At 44.1% G+C, this 22,147-nt stretch overlaps 1 protein-coding gene across 3 annotated transcripts in view; it reads left to right on the top strand.

Annotated features, from left to right (window-relative positions):
* Positions 1–22,147, top strand: part of shank2b (SH3 and multiple ankyrin repeat domains 2b) — a 1,221,224-nt gene that overhangs the window by 342,643 nt on the left and 856,434 nt on the right. For all 3 annotated transcript variants that reach the window (XM_059976077.1, XM_059976076.1, XM_059976075.1), the window contains one exon: positions 17,198–17,365. In XM_059976077.1, the coding sequence (XP_059832060.1) occupies positions 17,198–17,365 (168 nt within the window). The remainder of the gene's footprint in view (positions 1–17,197; positions 17,366–22,147) is intronic.

The raw sequence follows: 22,147 nt of genomic DNA, 5'->3' as shown, positions 1-22,147 counted from the left end.
AAGCATATAAATGGAAATCTTTATCTGATTACTTCTCTATCTTCGTCTTATCCACATGTGGGAGCATCTTCTGTAATCTACTCTATAAGAGCTGTTGAATTATGATACCTTAGTGATCCAAAGGTTCTTCGCAGGTCAAGAATAAGGCATAAAACTTGCTGCTTACAGTCGTTTTATTATTACAAGAACAGAAAACAAGAGAAGAAAGAGGAGCTGAGAGAACAAAGAAAAGAAAATAGGAAAAAGCACTTGTGGCCGTCTAATTAGACGAGAAATAACAACAATATAACAATAACAATTAACCTATAAAAGAGCCAGGTTCAAGTGGTGTGACACTTGCTTCTAGAAAAATATAGAAGCAGCTGAACTGTGATTACTGGAAAACTCACTGAACAATCACACAGCTATAGGTAATGATATAAAAATACAAGCAAACAAGCATAAAAAATGTAAAACTACAAGGAAAGTAATATCTGCTTCACCCAAAAGGGCGGCATTGGTCTCTGAATGGTAGTGAGAGAGGAACTTCAAGGTTCCGAGTAAATTTATTGTTACTGAACCAGAATCAAGTTCAATATTATTGGTATATGTTGTGATATTTGTTGTTTTACAGCAACAGTACAGGGTAATGTATAATAAAAACTGTAAATGAATGCAAAAAGAGCAAAAAATGCTGAAGTAATGCACATGGGGTTGTAGTCTGTTCAGAAATCCGATGGCAGAGGGGAATAAGCTGTACCTAACATATTGAGAGTGTGTGACTTCAGGCTCCCGTACAACCTCTGTGATGAGGGCATGCCCTGGCTGAAGGGTGTCTTTAATGACGGATTCTGCCTGTTGAAGATGTATTCAATGCTAAGGTGGCGAGTGTCCATGATGGAGCTGGCTTGAGTTTGCAAATTACTATGTTTTTTTTCTGATCCTGCACAGTGGTCCCTCCAGACACTAATGCAACCAGTCAGCATGCTCTTCATGGTACATCTATAGAAATTTGCAAGTCTTTGGTGCTGTACAATGACTCCTCAAATTTCTGCTGTCGTACCTTCATTGTAATTGCATCAATATGTTGAGCCAAGGATAGATCTTCAAAGATGCTGGCACCCAGGAAATTGAAACTGCCTTCCACAGTACAACCAATTCCCAGATGAATCCTTTTTAATTCTTTGGGGTTTATAGATGTTAAGTGTTAACAATATCCAAAGATATCATTGTGACACCACTCAACCAGCTGATCTATCTCACTCCGATATGCCTTATTACTTTCGGCGAAGTACGTGTTTGTCACCATATATTTCCCCGAGATTCATTTTCTTGCAGGCATTAACAACAAAAAACCCAAAAATACAATAGAACCAATAAAAAAAGTGAAGTGATAAGTGTTGCTCCTATGACAGCAGGGGAATGTGGTTGGGATGGGGAAGGATGGATGCGAAGGGATGGTCATACCAGATAATGAGAGAGAGAATAGTCCTAGAGGGATGGCAAATGGACTCAGGTGGTGGTGAGGGGAAGATGTAACTTGTAGGATTCTGCATTCTGGTGAAATGGTGAAGGATGATGTGCTGGATACAGAGGTTAAAGGGGTGAAAGGTGAACACCAGGGAAGGTAACTACAATGTTAGCATTCATTTCAAAAGATATTTAGGAGCAAGAATGTAATGCTGAGGCTTGGTGCAGCATAGGTTAGACAGCACTTGGAGAATTGTGTGCAGTTTTTGAACCTGTAACTAAGAAAGGATATTGAAGAAGGACCAGAGGAGGTTCATGAGAATAACCTCTGGGAATAAAAGGGTGTGTATATATGAGGAACATTTGATGGCTCTGGGCCTGTCTTCACCAGAGTTTAGAAATATGAGAGGATTTTCATTGAAACCTATCGAATCATGAAAGGCCCAGGTAGAGTGAATGTAAAAAGAATGTTTCCAATAGTGGGAGAGTCTAGGACCAGATCATAATGTCTCAGAATAACAGGATGTTCCTTTAGAACAGAGATGAGGAGGAATTTCTTTGGCCTGAAGGTGCTGAATCTGTGGAATTTATAGCCACAGATGGCTGTAGAGACGAAGCCATTGGGTTAATAAGAGGTTGATAGGTTTTTCATTAGTAAGGGTGTCAAAGGTTACAGGAAGATGGGGTTCAGAGGGATAATAAATTGACTATGATGGAATAGCAGAGCAGACTTGATGGGCTGAATGGCCTAACTCAGCTTCTTTGTCTTTATGGTCTTATAGTCTATAATTCTATAACTCTGTGAAGTATAACTCTGTTCTGTTGGTGCGGTGAGGCGGGGTGTGGTGAGGGTGGTAGTGGATAGAGAAACCTCATGGATTCCATCAACCATGGCAGATGGGAAGCAAGATTTACAGAAAGAAGGAGGTCATCTCAGAAGGTTTGGAGCAGAATGCTTCACCTTATCAACAGAGACAGAGAAACTGAGGGAAAAAGGATTGTGTCCTTACAGGAGACTGTATAGGGGAAGAGTTGCTTTAGTAACTGTGAGAGTCAGTGGATTTATCTTGGACATTAGTGGCTAATTTGTCCCCTGTGATGAAGGCAAGAGATTCTGATGTGGAATAGAGGTGACAGGTCAAAGATCAAAGTAAATTCATTATTGAAGTATGTTTGCCATATATACTGTGTGTATATTTCAGTGCAAAAAGTATCGCAGAAAAGGCCGATGAGCTCAAGGTATGGATCAACACCTGGATTATGACGTTGTAGCCATTAGTGAGACTTGGTTGCAGGAGGGGCAGGATTGGCAGCTCAATATTTGAGGTTCAGTTGCTTTAGACATGACAGAGTGGGAAGGGATCAAAGGAGGAGGGGTGGCGTTACTGGTCACGGAAAAAGTCACAACAGTGCCCTGTCAGGACAGACTGGAAAACTTTCTAGTGAGGCATTATAGGTGGAACTGAGAAATAAGAAAGGTATGACTACTTTAATATGGCTGTATTACAGACCATTTTGTCCAAGGAACAAATTTGTAAAGAGATCTCAGACTGTTGTAAGAGACATAAGGTTGTTATAGTAGGTGACTTTAACTTTCTACATATTGACTGGGACTCCCATACTGTAAAAGGACTAGATGAGATAAAGCTTGTCAAATGTGTATGGGAAAGTTTCCTTAATTGGTACGAAGAAGTCCCAATGAGAGAGAGTGTAAGATACTTGATCTGCTATTAGGGAATGAGACAGGGCAAGTGACAGAAATTTGTGCAACACACACATAAAATGCTGGAGAAACTCTGCAGGCCAGGCAGCATCTATGGAAAAAAGTACATTTGAGGTTTTGGGTCAAAACCCTTCAGCAGGACCTCGGATTTCCAGCATCTGCAGATTTTCTCTTGTTTGTGACAGAAACTTGTGTCAGTGAACATTTGCATCTCGTGATCACAATGCCTTTGGTTTAAAGTAAACATGCAAAAAGTTAGCTCTGTTCTATGGGTTCTGAATTGAAGACAGGCCAATTTTGTTGCTGTCACAAAGGATCAGGCAAGCGTGGATTGGGCCAGACTGTTTTTTGGCAAAGTTGTACTTGGTAAGTGGGAGGCTTTCAAAAATGGAAATTAGCGTGCAAAGCTTCTATGTGCCTGTCAAAATGAAGGGCAAAGTTTACTGGTGTAGGGAAACTTGGTTTTCAAGAGACATTGATAGGCTGATGAGGAAAAAGGTGCATAGTGGGAATAGGCAGGTAGGAACAAATGAGGTGTAGAAAATGAAAGAGAATACAGGAGGGCTGAAAGAAGGCATAAGGTTGTTCTAGCAGACAAGGTGAAGGAGAATCTTAAGAGGTTCTACAGATATGATAAGAGCAAAAGGATTGCAAGGAACAACATTTATCCTCTGGAAGATCAGATATGTGGAGCCAAAAGAGCTGGGGGAGATCTGAAATGAATTTTTTTGCATCTGTATTTACTCAGGAGCTGCACACACAGTTGAGAGAAGTGAGGCAAAGAGGCATTAACTTCATAGGCCCTTTACAGATTACAGAGGAGGAGGAGGAAAATTAGGGTGGATAAATCCCCAGGGCCTGACAAGATGTTCCCTTCGACCCAGCAAGTACAGAAATTGCTAGAGCCTTCGTAGAGATATTTAAATCATCCTTAGCAAAAGGTGAGGTACTGGAGTATTGGAAGATAGCCAGTGTAGTTCTGCTCTTTAAGAAAGGCTCTAGAAATAATCCAGGACATTATAGGCTGGTAAACCTAACATCAGTGTTGGGGAAATTATTGGGAGGTATTCTAAGGGACTGGGTACATAAGTATTTAGATAGATGTGGACTGATTAATGATAGTCAGCATGGCTTTGTGCATGGTAGGTCATGTCTAACCAATCTTATGGAGTTTATTGAGGAAGTTAACAGGAAAGTAGTTGAAGGCAAGGCAGTGAGTATTATCTACATGGATTTTAGCGGGTCCCATCAAGAAGGTTCAGTCACTCAGCATTCAAAATGAGGTAGTAAATTGCATTAGACATTAGCTTTGTAGGAGAAGCCAGAGAGGGGTAGTAGATGATTGACTCAGACTGGAGGCCTGTGCCTAGCGGAGTACCAGAGGGATCGGTGCTGGGTCCTTTGTCGTTTATTATCCAGATTATTGATATAGATGACAATATGGTTAACTGGATCAGCAGATTTGTGGATGACACCAAGTTTGGGTGTGTAGTAGATAGAGAGGAAAGCTATTGTGGCTTGCAGTGGGATCTGGAGCAGGTGGAAAATGGGCTGTAAAATGGCAGATGGAATTTAATGTAGGCAAGTGTGAGGTTTTACACTTCAGTAGGACCAACCAGGGTAGGTCTTACACAGTGAACGGTAGGGCACTGAGGAGTGTGTCCTTAGGGATCTGGGAATATAGGACCATAATTTGTTGAAAGTGGTTGATTGGTAAATAGAGTCATAAAGAAAGTACATTCGCCTTCATAAATCAAAGTATTGTTTCAAGAGATGGGATGTCATGTTGAAGTTGTGCTCGATATTGTCGAGGCCTAATTTGGAGTATGTGAACCCTTTTGACCACTTACCTACAGGATAGATCTAAATGAAGCTGAAAGAGTACAAAGAAGGAAAGATTGGATAGGTTAGGACTTTATTCCTTGTAATGCAGAAGATAGAGAGGAGATTTGATAGAGTTATACTAAATTATGAGGGGTGTAGATAGGATAAATGCAAGAGGGTTTTTCAATGGAATTTGGGTGGGACTACAATCAGAGGTCATGGGTTAAGGGTGAAAGGTGAAAAGTTTAAGGGGGACATGCAGGGAAACTTCTTCATTCCGAGGATCATGTGAGTGTGAATGAGCTGCCTGCACAAGTGGCGCATGTGAGCTCAATTTCAATGTTTAAAAGAAGTTTAGATAAGTACATGGATAGTGGGGGTATGGAGGGCTATGGTCCCAGTGTAGGTCGATGGGAGCAGGCAATTTAAATGGTTTTGGCATGAACTAGATGGGCCCAAGGGCCCTTTTCTGTGCTGTACTTCTCTATGACTCTTATATACAACCTTGAGAATGATTTTCTTGCAGGCACCCACTGGAGAAATAGGAAGTATTTTTTTATTTTTTATTTTGAAATATGGCGTAGAACAGGCCCTTCTGGCCCACTATGCCATGCTGTCCAGCAGCCACCAGTATAAACCTAGCCTAATCACAGTACAATTTACAATGATCAATTAACCTACTAACTGGTATGTCTTTGGACTAAACCCATGCATACATGGTACAAACTTCCTTACAGAGGATGCTGGAACTGATCGCTGAACTGCTCTCTTTACTACCAAAGCACCCATGGTTTTTCATGGATTCTATTGTCTAAATACCACACAAAACAAAGACCAATAAACACCCAAAGGAGGAGAAATTGTGCCAATAATAAAAAAGTAAACAATACTGAGAATTTGAACTACAGAGTCCTCGAAAGTGAGTCCGTAGGCTGTTGATTATGTCAGTGCAGAGACGAGTGAAGCCATCCAGATGATAATTTCTGTGCAAGTGCACAAATCAGCATCAACACATACTCCCATTGCCACAATCTCAAGAACCGTCTTGTTCCTTTTTTGTCCCTTCATAATCTACGATCACCTGCTTTTTGTTATAAACTTTCCTGCTTTCTATCCTATCACATACCTTGCTGCATCTGCCTCTTAAACTGTCCTGATGAAGGGTCTTGGCTCGAAATGTTAACATTTTGGATGCTGCCTGACTTGCTGAATTCCTTTGGCATTTTGTGTGTTGCTCAAGAGATTCCCAGCATCTTCAGAATCTTGTGTGCCTCTCTCTCTCTGCGCCCGCCTCTCTCCCTCTCTGCCTCTCTTTCTCTCTCGCTCTCTGTCTCAACCCTCTCTCTTTCTCGCTTTCTGTCTGTCTCACACACAGACACCCTCTGTCTCATCCTCTCCTTCTCTCTCTTTCTCTCTCTCACACACAAACACATGCGCGTGCACTCTCTCTCTCCAATGGGAGAGCCAGTCTCCAGGGCCCAGCTCACAATTCTGCATGTATTCCAATTCATCCCCACACCTCTGTCTCTCCCACGCTGCCTCCTGTAGCTCCTCTCCTGAGCGGCTGTAACAAATGATGCCGCGACATGGGCCTGACCTTCAATGTGTTTGTACCATCCTTGTGTCCTCTTGTTCCTGTGTTTGGGAGTCAGAAAGATAGATACTTTATTGATCCAAAGGAAATTACAATGTCACAGTAGCATTACAAGTGCACAGGTATACAAATATTAGAAGAGATGTAAGAAAGAATAAAAAATAAGTTACCTCAGGCAGTCAAATGGGGAGGGGGTGTGGGGTTGCTCATCACTTCCCTGGATCTAGGTTGACTCATTACAGAGCCTAGTAGCCGAGGTTAAGAACGACCTTTTATAGTGCTCTTTGGAACAGCGCGGTTGTCCTAGTCTACTGCTAAAAGTGCTCCTCTGTTCAGCCAAGGTGGCATGCAGAGTGTGAGAGACATTGTCCAGAATTGCCAGGATGTTCCGTAGGGTTCTTTGTTCTATCAAAGCTTTCAGTGTGTTCAGTTTGACAGAGCCAGCCTTTCTAATCAGTTTACTGAGCCTGCTGGCATCACCCATGTTGATGCCATTGCCCCAGCACACCACCTCATAGAAGATTGTGCTGACAACAACAGACTGCTAGAACATGTGAAGGAGAGGCCTGCGTACTCCAAAGGACCTCAGCTCCTTGGGAAGTAGAGACAATTCTGGCCCTTCTTATACCAGCCTTGTATTGGTGTTCCACTCAAGTCTGTCATCCAGGTGCACCCCAGGTACTTGTAGGTCCTAACCACATCCACTCCTCACCATCAATAGTAACAGGGAGCAGTGCAGGCTTAATCTTCCTAAAGTCCATCACCATCTCCATTGTCTTACTGATGTTGAGTTGCAGGTGATTCACCTTGCACCATTTGACAAAATGCACCAGGACCCTGGTACTTATCCTCCTGTTCTCCCTTTATACACACAACGATTGCTGAGTCATCAGAGAATTTCTGCAGATGACATGTCACAGTGATGTATCTAAAGTTCATGGTACACAAGGTAAACAGGAAGGGAACCAGCACAGTACCCTGTGGGGCCCCAGTGCTGTTTATAACCATTCCTGACACACAGCTCTGAAGCCACACAAACTGTGGTCTACCAGTTGGGTAGTCCATTATCCAGGATACAATAGAAGTGCCAATTCTCCTTGAACAGAGCATTCCCCTGCCCCCAACAATGAGGGCTGTATGGTATTGAAAGCACCTGAGAAAGCATGATCCTCACAGTTCTCAAAGCACATGATCCTCAAAGAAGGCCACAGATAGAGCAATTTAAACTGGAAGAAACATTTTTTATTTGTGTCATTAACAGCTGAAGAATGACAATGCAGTCAGTGAGCACTAGACTCCGATCATTGCCAACCAGCTTAATTTAGTTGGGTCCAGCAAAAATACTTTTCATAGCAGCTCTTAAACCTGTCACTTGAAAATTTTGATTGGCAAGGATCATAAAATAATGACAATGTATTGAATTTGATGTTAAAGTGCCCATCAACACTGTACATGGACGCCTTCAGACTTTATTTCATTTTATTAATAACAGATTTGCTGAGGAACTGAAGACAGTAATAATAGAATCATGTTTCTGGTGTCCATTACAGCGGGAACCCTTCACATTTCGGAGCTTCCAATGAATCACAGGCATCCTTGAGAGGTCTATCTCCTGCCACTTACGTTAGACTAGAGAGGCGGCTTCTCTCTCCGTTCCAGTGGAGTGCTTCTGTCAGCTGGGGTCACAGAGATGAATTTGAATTGACAAGCATCGCAGGCATTGGGATTATAAGGAAAAGACGCTTTTTAGCCCATTTGGCTTGTGCAGCCAGTCAGTTAGATTATGGCTGATCTGTGCCACAGCTGCCTTTAATCTACAGTGGTTGATGCCTTTCATCAGTCAGTTGGATATCCTCATAACTTTAATTTAATTCACCCAGTGTCTGCAGTAATCTGCAGCCCTTGACATCTGTTAACACTTCAGTGATAAAATGCATCTCTACCTCCGAGTTAAATTTAAATAGCCTTTGACGATACCATGAGACCTAAGGATATAGGAGCAGAATTAGACAATTCCTCTCATTGAATCTGCTCTGCCATTTGATCATGGTTGACTTAGGTCATAAGACCATAAGATATAGGAGCAGAATTAGGCCATTTGGCCCACTGAGGTCAGACTAACTGGACTATAATTTTCTTTCTTCTGCCTCTCTCCCTTCTTGAAGAGTGGAGTGACATTTGCAATTTTCCAGTCTCCCAGAACCATTCGAAAATCTAGTGATTCTTGAAAGATCATTACTAATTTCTGAACTCCAGTGGGTACAGGCCGAGAGCCATCCAATATCCTTCATACTTTAATCATCAAGTTGCTTCTATTGTCATTTCAACCATAACTGTTGGTGCAGTACACAGTAAAAATGAAACAGCATTCCTCCAGGACCATGGTGCTACATGAAACAAAACAAAACTGCATTAAACTTCAGACCTACATGGGACTACATAAAGTGCACAAAACAGTGCAAGACAGTATAATAATTAAACAAACAATAGACATAGTAAAGGGCAAATTACAATATAATAAATGATGTAAATTTAAATGTAAATGTAAACAATGTTATAGCAGGAATTGAGAAAGAAATTAGCAAAAATTGCAAAGGGAGTGGAGTGGTGTCAGGTGGGGGGGGGGGTTTGTGTGTGTGTGTGTGTGTGTGTGTGTGTGTGTGTGTGTGTGTGTGTGTGTGTGTCAGACTAGACACTGGGTATTGAGGAGTCTGATGGCTTGGGGGAAGAAATGGTTACACAGTCTAGTTATGAGAGCCTGAATGCTTTGGTACTTTTTGCCAGATGGCAGGAGGGAGAAGAGTTTGTATGAGGGGTGTGTGGGGTCCTTCACAATGCTGTTTGCTTTGTGGATGCAGCATATGGCGTAAATATCTGTAATGGTGGGAAGAGAGACCCCGATGATCTCTTCATCTAACCTCACTATCCGCTGCAGGGTCTTACGATCCGAGCTGGTGCAATTTCCGAACCAGGCAGTGATGCAGCTGCTCAGGATGCTCTCAATACAACCCCTGTAGAATGTGGTGAGGATGGGGGTGGGAGATGGACTTTCCTCAGCCTTCGCAGAAAGTAGAGATGCAGCTGGGCTTTCTTGGCTACGGAGCTGGTGTTGAGGGACCAGGTGAGATCCTGCACCAGGTGAACACCAAGAAATTTGGTGCTCTTAACAATCTCTACAGAGGAGTCATCAGTGTTTAGCAGAGAGTGGTTGTTCTGTGCCCTGCTGAAGTCAAATCTCCTCAAAGTATTTATGAGGTTTGCACTTATAGAAAAGAGTGGAAAGAAAAAAACAAGCAAAAGGAAAGAACTATGTACAAGTAGGGAATGGTCTTTTTTTTTACAACAGATTCATGAATTTGTGAGAATAAAACCAGGCCTATGAGACATTGTGTAGTTAAACCATTTTTCTGCTGTAATGTTCTGAGTAAAAAGATAGCATCTAATGTAAACATCCAGTGTTTGTAGTTTCATCAGGTATTGGAAATAAAAATTCTTTATAATGGAATACTGGTTAAAATGAAACTTGTATTAACGATATTACAATCACCTTCTCAGATCGAGAATCATTTTTCTTAAAAAGAAAATGGAGGCCCTGTGGCGACCCATTTCCTGGCACATCCGAACCAACTCACAATTAGATAGCCTACGGGGGTTTGCGAGCACAGAGCTTTGGAGCCTCTGCGCCATGGGGGGCAGGTTGAGGGAGGCTTAAAAGTGAGGCTGAAGATTTTGAATAAAGTTTTTTCCTTCGACTGCAGTTACCGACTCCGTGTCGTAATTTTAGCACTGCGTGTAGCACACCGCTACAATTGGTGACCCCGACAGTCCAAACGATTTTTGGACCAGAAATGACCGACGCCGCCTCTGTTCATGCGGTTTCGTTGAAACTGCCGGGTTTCTGGACACAGCGCCCGAACCTATGGTTCCAGCAAGCCGAAGCCCAATTCCATGTTCGCCAGATCACCTCAGACGACACCCACTACTACTACGTGGTGAGCTCCCTCGACCAGGACACAGCGGCCCAGGTCGCGGAGTTCGTACAGTCGCCCCCGGCAGACGGCAAGTACATGGAATTCAAAGCCCTGCTCCTCAGGACTTTCGGACTCTCACGGCGCGAGCGGGCTGCCTGTTTACTGCACCTGGATGGCTTGGGCGACAGACCTCCATCGGCTTTAATGAATGAGATGTTGTCTCTCGCCGACGAACACACACCCTGCCTCATGTTTGAGCAGGCATTCCTGGAGCAGCTGCCCGAGGACATACGCCTGCTGCTGTCCGACGCAGATTTCAGTGACCCCCGGAAGGTGGCAGCCCGGGCAGACTTGCTGTGGAACGCCAAAAAGGTGAGTCCATCGCACAGATCTCCCGGCCACGCTCCCGGCAGCAAACCAGTCCAGGCCCGGCCGCAGAGCCCGCCAACCCCCGGCCCAATGAACACTGGTGCTTCTACCACCAGCGGTGGGGCGCAGAAGCCCGCCGTTGTCGCCCGCCCTGCAAGTTCCCGGGAAACGCCAGGGCCAGCCGCCGCTGATGGCTACGGCGGCTGGCCATCGGGATAGCCTCCTGTATGTGTGGGATAGAAGGTCGGCCCTTCACCACGTTCACGGACCACAAACCGCTTACCTTTGTGTTTACGAAAGCGTCCGACCCCTAGTCATCCCGCCAGCAATGCCACCTGTCCTACATCTCTGAATACACGATGGATGTCCGGCACATCTCGGGTAAGGACAATGTCGTGGCGGATGCCCTTTCCCAAGGGGTAGACTTTGAGGCACTGGCAGAGGCGTAGCAGGCGGATGAGGAGATTCCGAGTTACAGAACCGCAGTCTCCGGTTTGCAGCTCCAGGACCTCCCCGTGGGCCCGGGTGAGAGGACCCTACTCTGTGACGTTGCCACCGGCCAGCCCCATCCCGTCGTCCCCGCAGCCTGGCGGCGACGTGTTTTCGACTCCATTCATAACTTGGCGCATCCCTCCATCCGGACAACTGTCCGGCTGGTTTCCAGCAGGTTCGTTTGGCACGGTCTCCGCAAACAGGTCAGTGAATGGGCCAGAACGTGCATGCACTGCCAGACGGCCAAGGTTCAGCGGCACACCAAAGCCCCACCGCAGCAGTTCCATCCCGCCCACCAGCGTTTCGACCACATTCATGTGGATATTGTGGGCCCCCTGCCAGTGTCGCGCGGAGCGCGGCACCTCCTGACTATTGTGGACCGGTTCACAAGATGGCCAGAGGCGGTCCCGCTCACCGACACCACCTCCGAATCTTGCGCCCGAGCCCTGATCGCCACCTGGATATCTCGCTTTGGTGTACCAGCCCACATTACCTCCGACAGAGGCGCCCAGTTCACCTCCAGCCTGTGGTCAGCTATGGCCAGCCTTTTGGGGACTCAGCTGCACCACACCACTGCCTACCACCCACAGTCGAACGGGCTAGTGGAGCGTTTCCACCGTCACCTGAAGTCGGCCCTCATGGCCCGCCTGCGAGGAGCCAACTGGGTGGACGAGCTTCCCTGGGTCCTACTCGGCATCCGGACAGCGCCCAAGGACGACCTGCACGCCTCGTCGGCCGAGTTGGTATACAGCGCGCCCCTGGCCGTCCCTGGGGAGTTCCTACCAGCCCCAAGGGGGCAAGAGGAAGATCCCGCAGCAGTCCTGGGCAGACTATGCGAGAAGCTCGGTAACCTGGCCCCCATACCCACTTCACAGCACGGGTGGCACCCGACCTGCGTACCCAAAGACCTACAGAACTGTAAGTTTGTGTTTGTACGAAGGGGCGGGCATCGGCCACCGCTGCAGCGGCCATACGAGGGGTCGTTTATGGTGCTCCGGAACAACGGGTCCACGTTTGTGCTGGACGTTGGGGGGAAAGAGGAGGTTTTCACGGTGGACGGCCTCAAACCGGCCCATGTGGACCTGGCGCAACCGGCCGAGTTTCCGGCACCTCGGCGCAGAGGCCGACCTCCCAAGCAGGTTCTGGCCCAGACTGTGGACATTGGGGGGTGTATCGCCGGTTCGGGGGTGGGGGGGGTTATGTGGCGACCCATTTCCTGGCACATCCGAACCGACTCACAATTAGATAGCCTACGGGGGTTTGCGAGCACAGAGCTTTGGAGCCTCTGCGCCATGGGGGGCTTAAAAGTGAGGCTGAAGATTTCGAATAAAGTTTTTTCCTTCGACTGCAGTTACCGACTCCGTGTCGTAATTTTAGTGCTGCGTGTAGCACACCGCTACAGCCCCATATTAACTTGGGAGTGGAACAGAGAGAATCCAAATCAGAATCCGGTTCATTATCACTGATATATGTCATGAAATCTGTTGTTTTGCAGCAGTGGTAGAATGCATTACATTAAAAAAACAATAAATTACCGTAAGAAATCTGGTGTATATAAAAAATTAAATTTATATGTAGTACAAAGAGAGAGGAAGTGTTCATGGGTGGGTTCAATGTCCATTCAGAATCTGATGGTGCAGAGGAAGAAGCTGTTCCTAAAACATAGAGTATGCGTCTTCAGACTCCATGATGGTAGCAATGAGAAGAGGGCATATCCTGGATGGCTGGTATCCTTAATGATAGATGCCACCTTTTTGAGGCATCTCGTTTTGAAGATGTCCTTGATGATGGGGAAGCTAGTACCCATGATAGAGCAGACTGAATTTGCAACCCTCTGCAGCTTTTCCTGATCCTCTGTAGTGACCCCTCTACAACAGATAGTGATGCAACCAATGGTAAATCTAGAAATTTCCTCGAGTGTTTGGTGACGTGAGAATGGTGGGATTTGGAAGTAGCATGGTTGGGGACTGACCACTCACAAAACAATCCTTGGCAGTGAGCTAGAGTCTGCTTAGGAGGTAGTAATAACCGAGAGAAGACGGGAGAAAGGTTGGGAAAGTGAATATTGGGCAGCCAATGTTTCCTTATGTTTCTCAGGGCTACACTTGACAAACAAAAAAATGACTACTATGTATAGTGTTAGTAAAAGAGGTCATGTAGTCCGGTATGTCCAAGATTTCCATTTACTTCCAAGATTCCCTGCTGGATCCTAGGATTGCTTCAAATCCAAATGATGTCAGTGAGACCTGCTTTAGGGGAACCCTTGGCACCGCAGATGATCCAGTTATTGTAATGAGCAAGCACTCTTGGTGCAGGGTGAAGTATTTGATTTTGAGTTAAGTCACCTATTCCTGCTGGGAGCCAGTTCCTTCAGCCCACAGGATCAATACTAACCATAAAGGACACATTTACATGAATCTGACACGAATCCTGTTTGGTTCTCCCAAAATGATGGATGCCATCTTTTGGAGGTTTTGTCCCTTGAAGATGTTCTCAATGGTGGGGAGGATTGTGCCCATGATGGAGCCGTCTGAGTCCCAAGCAATATGGCAAGAGGAATAGCCTCATTGACTACTATGATGGACTACTTGGTGCTTCTATTGGGCTTCTCAAACTGACAGGGAACAATCCAAATTTCTTGCCCTTTGTCTCTCTCGGTTCACATCCACTACGCTCCATAAGACCATAAAACATGGCAGCAGAGTTAGGTCAATCAGCTTATTGAGTCTGCTCCAACATTCCACCATGGCTGATTTATTATCCATCTCAACATTCTTCTGCTTTCTTCCTATAACCCTTGATGTCCCATCTAAACAAGAACATATGAAACTCTGCTTTAAATATACCTAATGACTTGGCCTCCACAGCAACCTGTGGCAATGAATTCCACAGATTCGCCAGCCTCTGGCTAAAGAAATTCCTCCTCATCTCTGTTCTAAATGGATGCCCCCTTCTTCTGAGGCTGTGCCCCCTGTTCCTAGACTTTCCAACTACAAGAATCTTCTCCACGTCTACTCTTTCTAAGCCTTCCAATATTTAAGCCTTTCAATGAAATTTCATAGAACATGGAACGTAGACATTTACAGCACATTACAGGCCCTTCGGTCCACAATGTTGTGTCAATCATGTAACCTCCTCTACAGACTGCCTAGAATTTCCCTAGTGCATAACCCTCTAATTTTCTAAGCTCCATGTAGCTATCTCAGAGACTTTTAAAAGACCCTATTTTATCCGCTTTCACCACTGCCACAGGCAGTGCATTCCACACACCCACCACTCTCTGTGTGAAAATCTTATCCTGATATTCCCTCAGTACTTATTTCCAGGCACCTTAAAACTATGCCCCTTCGTGTTAGCCATTTCAGCCCTGGGACAAAGCCATTGACTATCCACACAATCAATGCCCCTCATCATCTGATATACCTCTAGCAGGTCACCTCTCATCCTCAGTCGGTCCAAAGAGAAAAGGCCAAGTACACTCAACCCATTCTCATAAGGAACACCCTCAAATCCAGACAGCATTCTTGTAAATCTCCTCTGCACTATCTCTGTAGTATCCACGTCCTTCCTGTGTAGTGGGGTGACCAGAACAGAACACAGTACTTCAAGTGGGGTCTGAGCGAGGTCTTATATAGCTTATATTTCCCTTCATTCTTCTAAACGCCAGCAAGTACGGGCCCAGAGCCATCAAATGTTTCTCATACTTTTATTTCCTGAATCATTCTCATGAATCTCTCTGGACCCTCTCGAATGCCAGCACAACTTTTCTTAAATAAGGGGCCCAAAACCACTCACAATACTCCAAGTACAGTCTGGCCAAAGCTTTGTAAAACCTCAGCATCACTTCCTTGCTTGCTTTTACATTCTAGCCCTCTCAAATTGAATGCTAATATTACATTTGCTTTCCTCACCACTGACTTAACCTGCAAGTTAATCTTTAGGGAATCCAACACAAGGGCCTCCAGATCCCTGTGCACCTCTGATTTTTGAATTTTCTCCCCATTTAGAACACAGTCTACACCTTTATTCCTTCTATAAAAGTGCATGACCGTACACTTCCTTCACTATGTTCCATCTGCTACTTTTTTTTTACCCATTTCAATATTATATTTGATGCAAAAAAAAAAGCAGTTCCAACACCGTACCCTACAGAACACTAGTAATCACCAGCAGGCAACTAGAAACGGCTCCCCTCTGTTCCCACCCTTTACCTCCTGCCATTCAGCTAATCTTCTATCCATGCTAGTATCTTTCCTGTAATATCATGGACTCTTATCTTGCTAAGCAGAATCACCTGTGGCACCTTGTCAAAGACCATCCGAAAATCCAAGTTAACTACAGACAGACATACTTTATTGATCCCGAGGGAAATTGGGTTTTGTTACAGTCACTCCAACCAAGCATAGTGTAGAAATTTAGCAATATAAAACCATAATAATTAAATAATAATAAATAAATTATTCCAAGTGGAAGTAAGTCCAGGACCAGCCTATCGGCTCAGGGTGTCTGACACTTCGAGGGAGGAGTTGTAAAGTTTGATGGCCACAGGCAGGAATGACTTCCTATGACGCTCAGTGTTGTATCTTGGTGGAATGAGTCTCTGGCTGAACGTACTCCTGTGTCTAACCAGTACATTATGGAGTGGATGGGAGACATTGTCCAAGATGGTATGCAACTTGGACAGCATCCTCTTTTCAGACACCACCATCAGAGAGTCCAGTTCCACCCTCACAACATCACTGGCCTTATGAATGAGTTTGTTGATTCTGTTGGTGTCTGCTCCCCTCAGCCTGCTGCCCCAGCACACGACAGCAATCATGATAGCACTGGCCACCACAGATTCGTAGAGCATCTCCAGCTTCGTCTGGCAGATGTTAAAGGACCTCAGTCTCCTCAGGAAATAGAGACGGCACTGACCCTTCTTGTAGACAGCCTCAGTGTACTTTGACCAGTCCAGTTTATTGTCAATTCGTATCCCCAGGTATATGTAATCCTCCACCATGTCCACACTGACCCCTTGGATGGAAACAGGGGTCACCAGTGCCTTGGCCCTCCTCAGGTCCACCACCAGATCCTTAGTCTTTTTCACATTAAGCTGCAGATGATTCTGCTCACACCATGTGACAAAGTTTCCCATCATAGCCCTGTACTCAGCCTCATCTCCCTTGCTGATGTATCCAACTATGGCAGAGTTATCAGAAAACTACATCCGTTGCTGTCCTTTTTCTACCCTGCCTGTTATTCAAAGATGCAAATTATATTTATTATCACAGTATGTATGCACTATACAACCCTGAGATTTGTCTTCACAAAGACAGCCACAAAACAAAGGAACATCATGGAACCTGTTTAAAAAAATCATCACACACCCAACGTGCAAACAAAAAAGAACTAATTGCACAAATGGCAAAGAGCAAGCAAAAAACACAGAATATAAAACAACAAACCACAAAGTCAGTGAAACAGTCTAGGAATGTTTAAGTTAGTTCATTTTAGCACTGTGTTATTCATTGACTGTAGGCTGCAGAGACAGTCCACCCTGATCAAACTTGCACAAAAATTCATAAAGATTTCAGGCAAGAAATCACCAATTGAAACCATGCTGACTTTGGCCTATTTTATCATGTGCCTCCAAGTACCTTGAAACCGCAACCCTAATAATGACTTCAGTATCTTCCCAACCAGTTTGGAACTGTAGCTACAAAAATGTGAGAGTGAGCCATTTAGTATTCTGAGAGTTAACTTTCTCATCCACCCCTTGTGTTTTTTATCCAGACGCTGCTGGAACTTGGAGCTTCTACAGACTACAAGGACAGCCGTGGGCTGACTCCGCTCTACCACACTGCGATGGTCGGAGGAGACCCTTACTGCTGTGAACTGCTGCTGTACGAGCACGCCTTCATCGGCTGTAAAGATGAAAATGGGTGGCAGGAGATCCATCAGGTAGGTTCAAGTGACGCTTCAGGTTGAGACTGTCATCCAGCACCCTTAAGTCCTGGCCAGTGCCAGGCCACTGAAAATATGGACCACACATAGTTAGCCCCCGTGGTCATCTCTCTTTTGAGCATGGGAACTATTCATTGTACAGACGGTGGGAGATGGAAACAGGAAGTTTCTCAAACATGTCTGTGATCCAAAGTTTCCATAAGTTATAAAGTGCTGTTGGCTGAGAACAAAAAATATGAAATTCTTTAAGACTTGATTGAGAAGCAGTCAATGATTTTCTTTTGAATTGTACTTTACTATCCTCTATGTTCTACGATGTCTGGGGTAAGTTTTTTTTAACATAGTGCGTGGAATGCGCTGCCAGTGGTAGCAGTAGAGGCAGATACATTAGGAACGTTTAAGAGGCTGTTTAGGTAGGTACATGGATGATAGAAGAATGGAGGGCTATGTGGGAGAGAGGAGTTTGATTGATCATGGAGTATATTAAAATGTTGGCAAACGTTGTGGGCTGGAAGGCTTGACTGTTCTCGGTTCCATGTTCATATCCAGCTTTCATGTCTTTTATACCCCCTCTCAGTGATGCTGCCATGTTCTCAGTCTCTTAATTAGCTACAGTTTAATAAATCAGTTTGGGATTAACTCGTTAGTTAATTAGTACAGATGCAATACATGCTGGACTACTTAAGTCAACCTGTATTTCTGGTTCTGACTTGGAAAATTCAAAGTTCAAAGTAAATTTATTCTCAAAGTAGGTATATGACACTGAATACTACCCTGAGATTCATTTTCTTGCAGGCATTCACAATAGAACAAAGAAAAACCATAGAATGAATGAAACACTACGCACCAAGTCTGAGAATAAATGTGCAAAAGAAGACATGCTGTGTAAATACAATATACATATCTATGTCTATATCTGTAGATATAGATAGATAATACTGAGAACGTGAGCTGTAGAGTCCATGAAAGTGAGTTCCACAACTTGTGGAATCAGATCAGTGTTGAAGTGAGTGAAGTTATCCACTCTGGTTCAGGAGCCTGGTAGTTGAAGAGTAATAACTCTTCTGGACCTGGTAGTATGGGACCAAAGGGTTCTGTACCTTCTTCCCAGTACTAGCAGTGAGAAGAGAACATGGTCTGGTTGGCGGCATGAGTTCTCAGTTGTAAAACTCCGGCTCAGATCATTGATGCATGAAAATCTTGTCTTAAGAGATAACAGAGGTAGGACAGAGAAGTATTTCAATTGCAATTATAATATGCCCACTCTAAAATATCATTATAATTTCAAGGAACGTTGTGTAGCTTATTCTTTTTCCTCTGAAGAGATATAATCTAATAGTTTGGTGAAGAGGTTATACTATTGAATGAGTAATGCAGAAACATGAACTAATAATTTGGAAAATGTTAGCTCAAATTCCCACAGGGTAATTGGGGAATTTGAATATGATTTAGAAAACGAAAAGCTGTTTCCAGTAAAAATTTCATCTCAACCTGGTTCACCAATTTTTTTTGGGAGAATTGGGCCAAGATTCACCCAATCTACAGGTGCTCTGGTTTCCTCCCTCAGTCCAAAGGTGTACCAGTTAGTAGGTGGATTGGTCATTGCAAAATTGTCCTGCGATTTGGCTAGGGTTCAGTTGGGAGTTATTGGGCGTTGTGACTCAAAGGATGGGAGGGCCTATTCCACGCTGTATCTCAAACACATAAATTAAAATGGGATGAAATCAAATTCAAGTTTACTGTCATTCAACCATATACATGCGCAAAGCCAAATGAAACAACATTCCTCCAGACCAAGGTGCAGAACACAGTGCATACAATTCACACACAACACATAAAGTAAGACGTACAAAAAAAGCTGGATGAACTCAGCAGGTCAGGCAGCATGGCTTCTTTCAACGGATGCTGCCCGACCTGCTGAGTTCATCCAGCTTTTTTATACGTCTTGATTTGACCACATCATCTGCAGTGCACTTTGTGTTTACTACACACAAAGTAATATTTCCACAAATAATCAAATCTTGATACACATAAAATTCAGAAGGGGCTTGGTGGGGTGGATTCAGAGAGGATGTTTATCTCTTGTGGAGGAATTCTGAATTTTTGAGGAATTCTGCAGCAAGGTACAGTGAAATTCTTTGCTCTTTTGAAGTTCAGAATGTGTATAGTAAATACTTAACACACACAAAATGCTGGAGGAAACAAGCAGCTCAGGCAGCTTCTTTGGAGAGGAATAAATGGCCAACTTTTTGGGCTGAGACCCTTCATCATCAGAGATATGGGACAACCTAACATGATGAGGGTTGTCATTGACAGCAGGTGATATGGGACAACCCAACCTAACCAGTAAATGTCACACCACTCTTCAAGAAGAGAGAGAGGCAGAAGAAAGGAAAAATAGGCTAGTTAGTCTGACTTCAATGGTTGGGAAGATATTGGAGTCAATTGTTAAGGATGTGGTTCTGGGGTACTTGGAGGCACATGATAAAATAGGCCATAGTCAACATGGTTTTCTCAAGGGATAAATCTTGCCTGACAAATCTGTTGGAGTTATTTGAAGAAAATAACAAGCAGGATAGACAAAGGAGAACTGGTTGATGTTATGTATTTAGATGTTCAGAAGGCCTTTGACAAGGTGCCATACTTGAGGCTGCTTGGCACAAACCCATGGTATTACCCGAAAGATTCTAGCATGGATAAACTAGTGGCTGATTGGCAGGAGGCAAAGAGTGGGAATAAAGGGAACTTTATGATTCTGGCTGCCAGTGCCTACTGGTGTCCCAAAGAGGGACCTATTCTTTTTACTTATATGTAAATGATTTGGATGATGAAATTGATGGCTTTGTTGCAAAGTTTGTAGATAAGATGAAGATAGGTGGAGGGGCAGGTAATTTTTGAGGAAGTCGAGAGGTTACAGAAGTATTTAGACAGCTTAGGAGAATGGGCACAGAAGTGGCAGATGTAATACAGTGTTGGGAAATGCACTTTGGTAAGAGAAATGAAAGGGTTGACTGTTTTCTAAATGGAGAGAAAATACAAAAAACTGAGGTGCAAAGGAACTTGGAAGTGCTTGTGCAAGATTCCCTAAATGTTAATTTGCATTTTGAGTCTGTAGTGAGGGAGGCAAATGTGACATTAGCATTTGTTTCAAAAGGACTAGAATATAAAAGCATGATGAGAACTGGGTAAAGAAAGTAGCAGATGGAACATTGTGAGGGAAGTGTATGGTCATGCACTTCTATAGAAAGAATAAAGGTGTAGACTGTGAGACTTCATAAAGCATTGGTGAGGCCTCACTTGAAGTGTTGTGAGCAGTTTTGGGCCCCTTATCTTAGAAAGGATATGCTGAAACTGGAGAAGTTTCAAAGGGGTTATGTGAAACCCATTCCAGGTTTCAACAGCTTGTTATATGAAGAGTGTTTGATGGCTGTGGGCCTGTATTCACTGGAGTTATGAAGAATGAAGGGTTACCTCATTGAATGGTGAAAGGCCTCGATAGAGTGAATGTGGAGAGGAAGTTTCCAAAGGTGGGAGAGTCTAAGACCAGAGGACATAGCCTCAGAATAGAGGGGCAGCCTTTTAGAATGGAGGAATTTCTTTAGCCAGAGAGTGTTGAAACTGTGGATTTCTTTGCAACAAGCAGCTGTGGAGGCCATGCCTTTACGTTTATTTAAGGAAGAGGTTGATAGATTCTTAATTGGTCAGGGCATGAAAGGATATAGGGAGATGGCAGGAGACTGGGGCGAGAGGAAACATGGATCAGCCATGATGAAATGGTGGAGCAGACTTGATAGGCCAAATAGCCAAATTCAGCTCTTATGTTTTATGGTGAAGTGATCATTGACAGCAGGTGATATGCAACAACCTAACATGATGGAGGTTGTCATCGACAGCAGGTATGTGGGGCAACCTAACATGATGGAGGTTGTCATCGACAGCAGGTAGTGGGACAACCTAACATGATGGAGGTTGTCATCGACAGCAGGTAGTGGGACAACCTAACATGATGGAGGTTGTCATCGACAGCAGGTATGTGGGACAACCTAACATGATGGAGGTTGTCATCGACAGCAGGTAGTGGGACAACCTAACATGATGAAGGCTGTCATCGATAGCAGGTACGTGGGACAACCTAAAAGAAGCTCTAAAAACTAGGCGTTTAGATCTTTCTTTCAGTTGTACTGCAACACTAGTTAATACATTCTCCACATGAATGTAAGCAAAGGACTCCTTCCTCAGGTAATTCCACATTGACTAATCATTAAATGAAAGAGTAGAATAAGGGAATGATTATTTAAAATCTCAATGGATTTGCAAGAAGTTATAAAGTAGGGAAAATCCAACTGTTTCATTTCAAGGCCATATCTTGTATTGATTGAGTTGGTAAGAAAGGCAAATACAATGTCTTGAGAAGACTAGAATGGAAAAGCCAGGATTTAATGTTAAGGCTTTATAAAGCATTAATGAAACCTCACGGTGTATTGTAAGCACTTTTGGGCCACTTATTTAAGAATGTGCTGGTATCAGAGAGTTTCCACAGCAGGCAGAGGAAGGTTATGAGAATGGTCCTGGTAATAAAATGGCTAACCTATGAGGAGTGTTTGATGGCTCTGGAGTTTAGAAGAATATAACGGAATCTTTTTGAAACCTATCAAATATTGAAAGGCTTAGATAGAATGGATGTGGAGAAAGGATGCTTCCTATCGTGGGGAGTCCTGAACCAGAAAGCACAGCTTCTGAATACAAGAACGTCTCTTTAGAAAAGAAATCAGGAGCAAA

Source organism: Hypanus sabinus, chromosome 7 (assembly GCF_030144855.1).
Source record: "Hypanus sabinus isolate sHypSab1 chromosome 7, sHypSab1.hap1, whole genome shotgun sequence".
NCBI lineage: Eukaryota > Metazoa > Chordata > Chondrichthyes > Myliobatiformes > Dasyatidae > Hypanus > Hypanus sabinus.
Note: the sequence above shows the minus strand (reverse complement) of the source record. Positions and strands in the feature narration are given on the sequence as shown.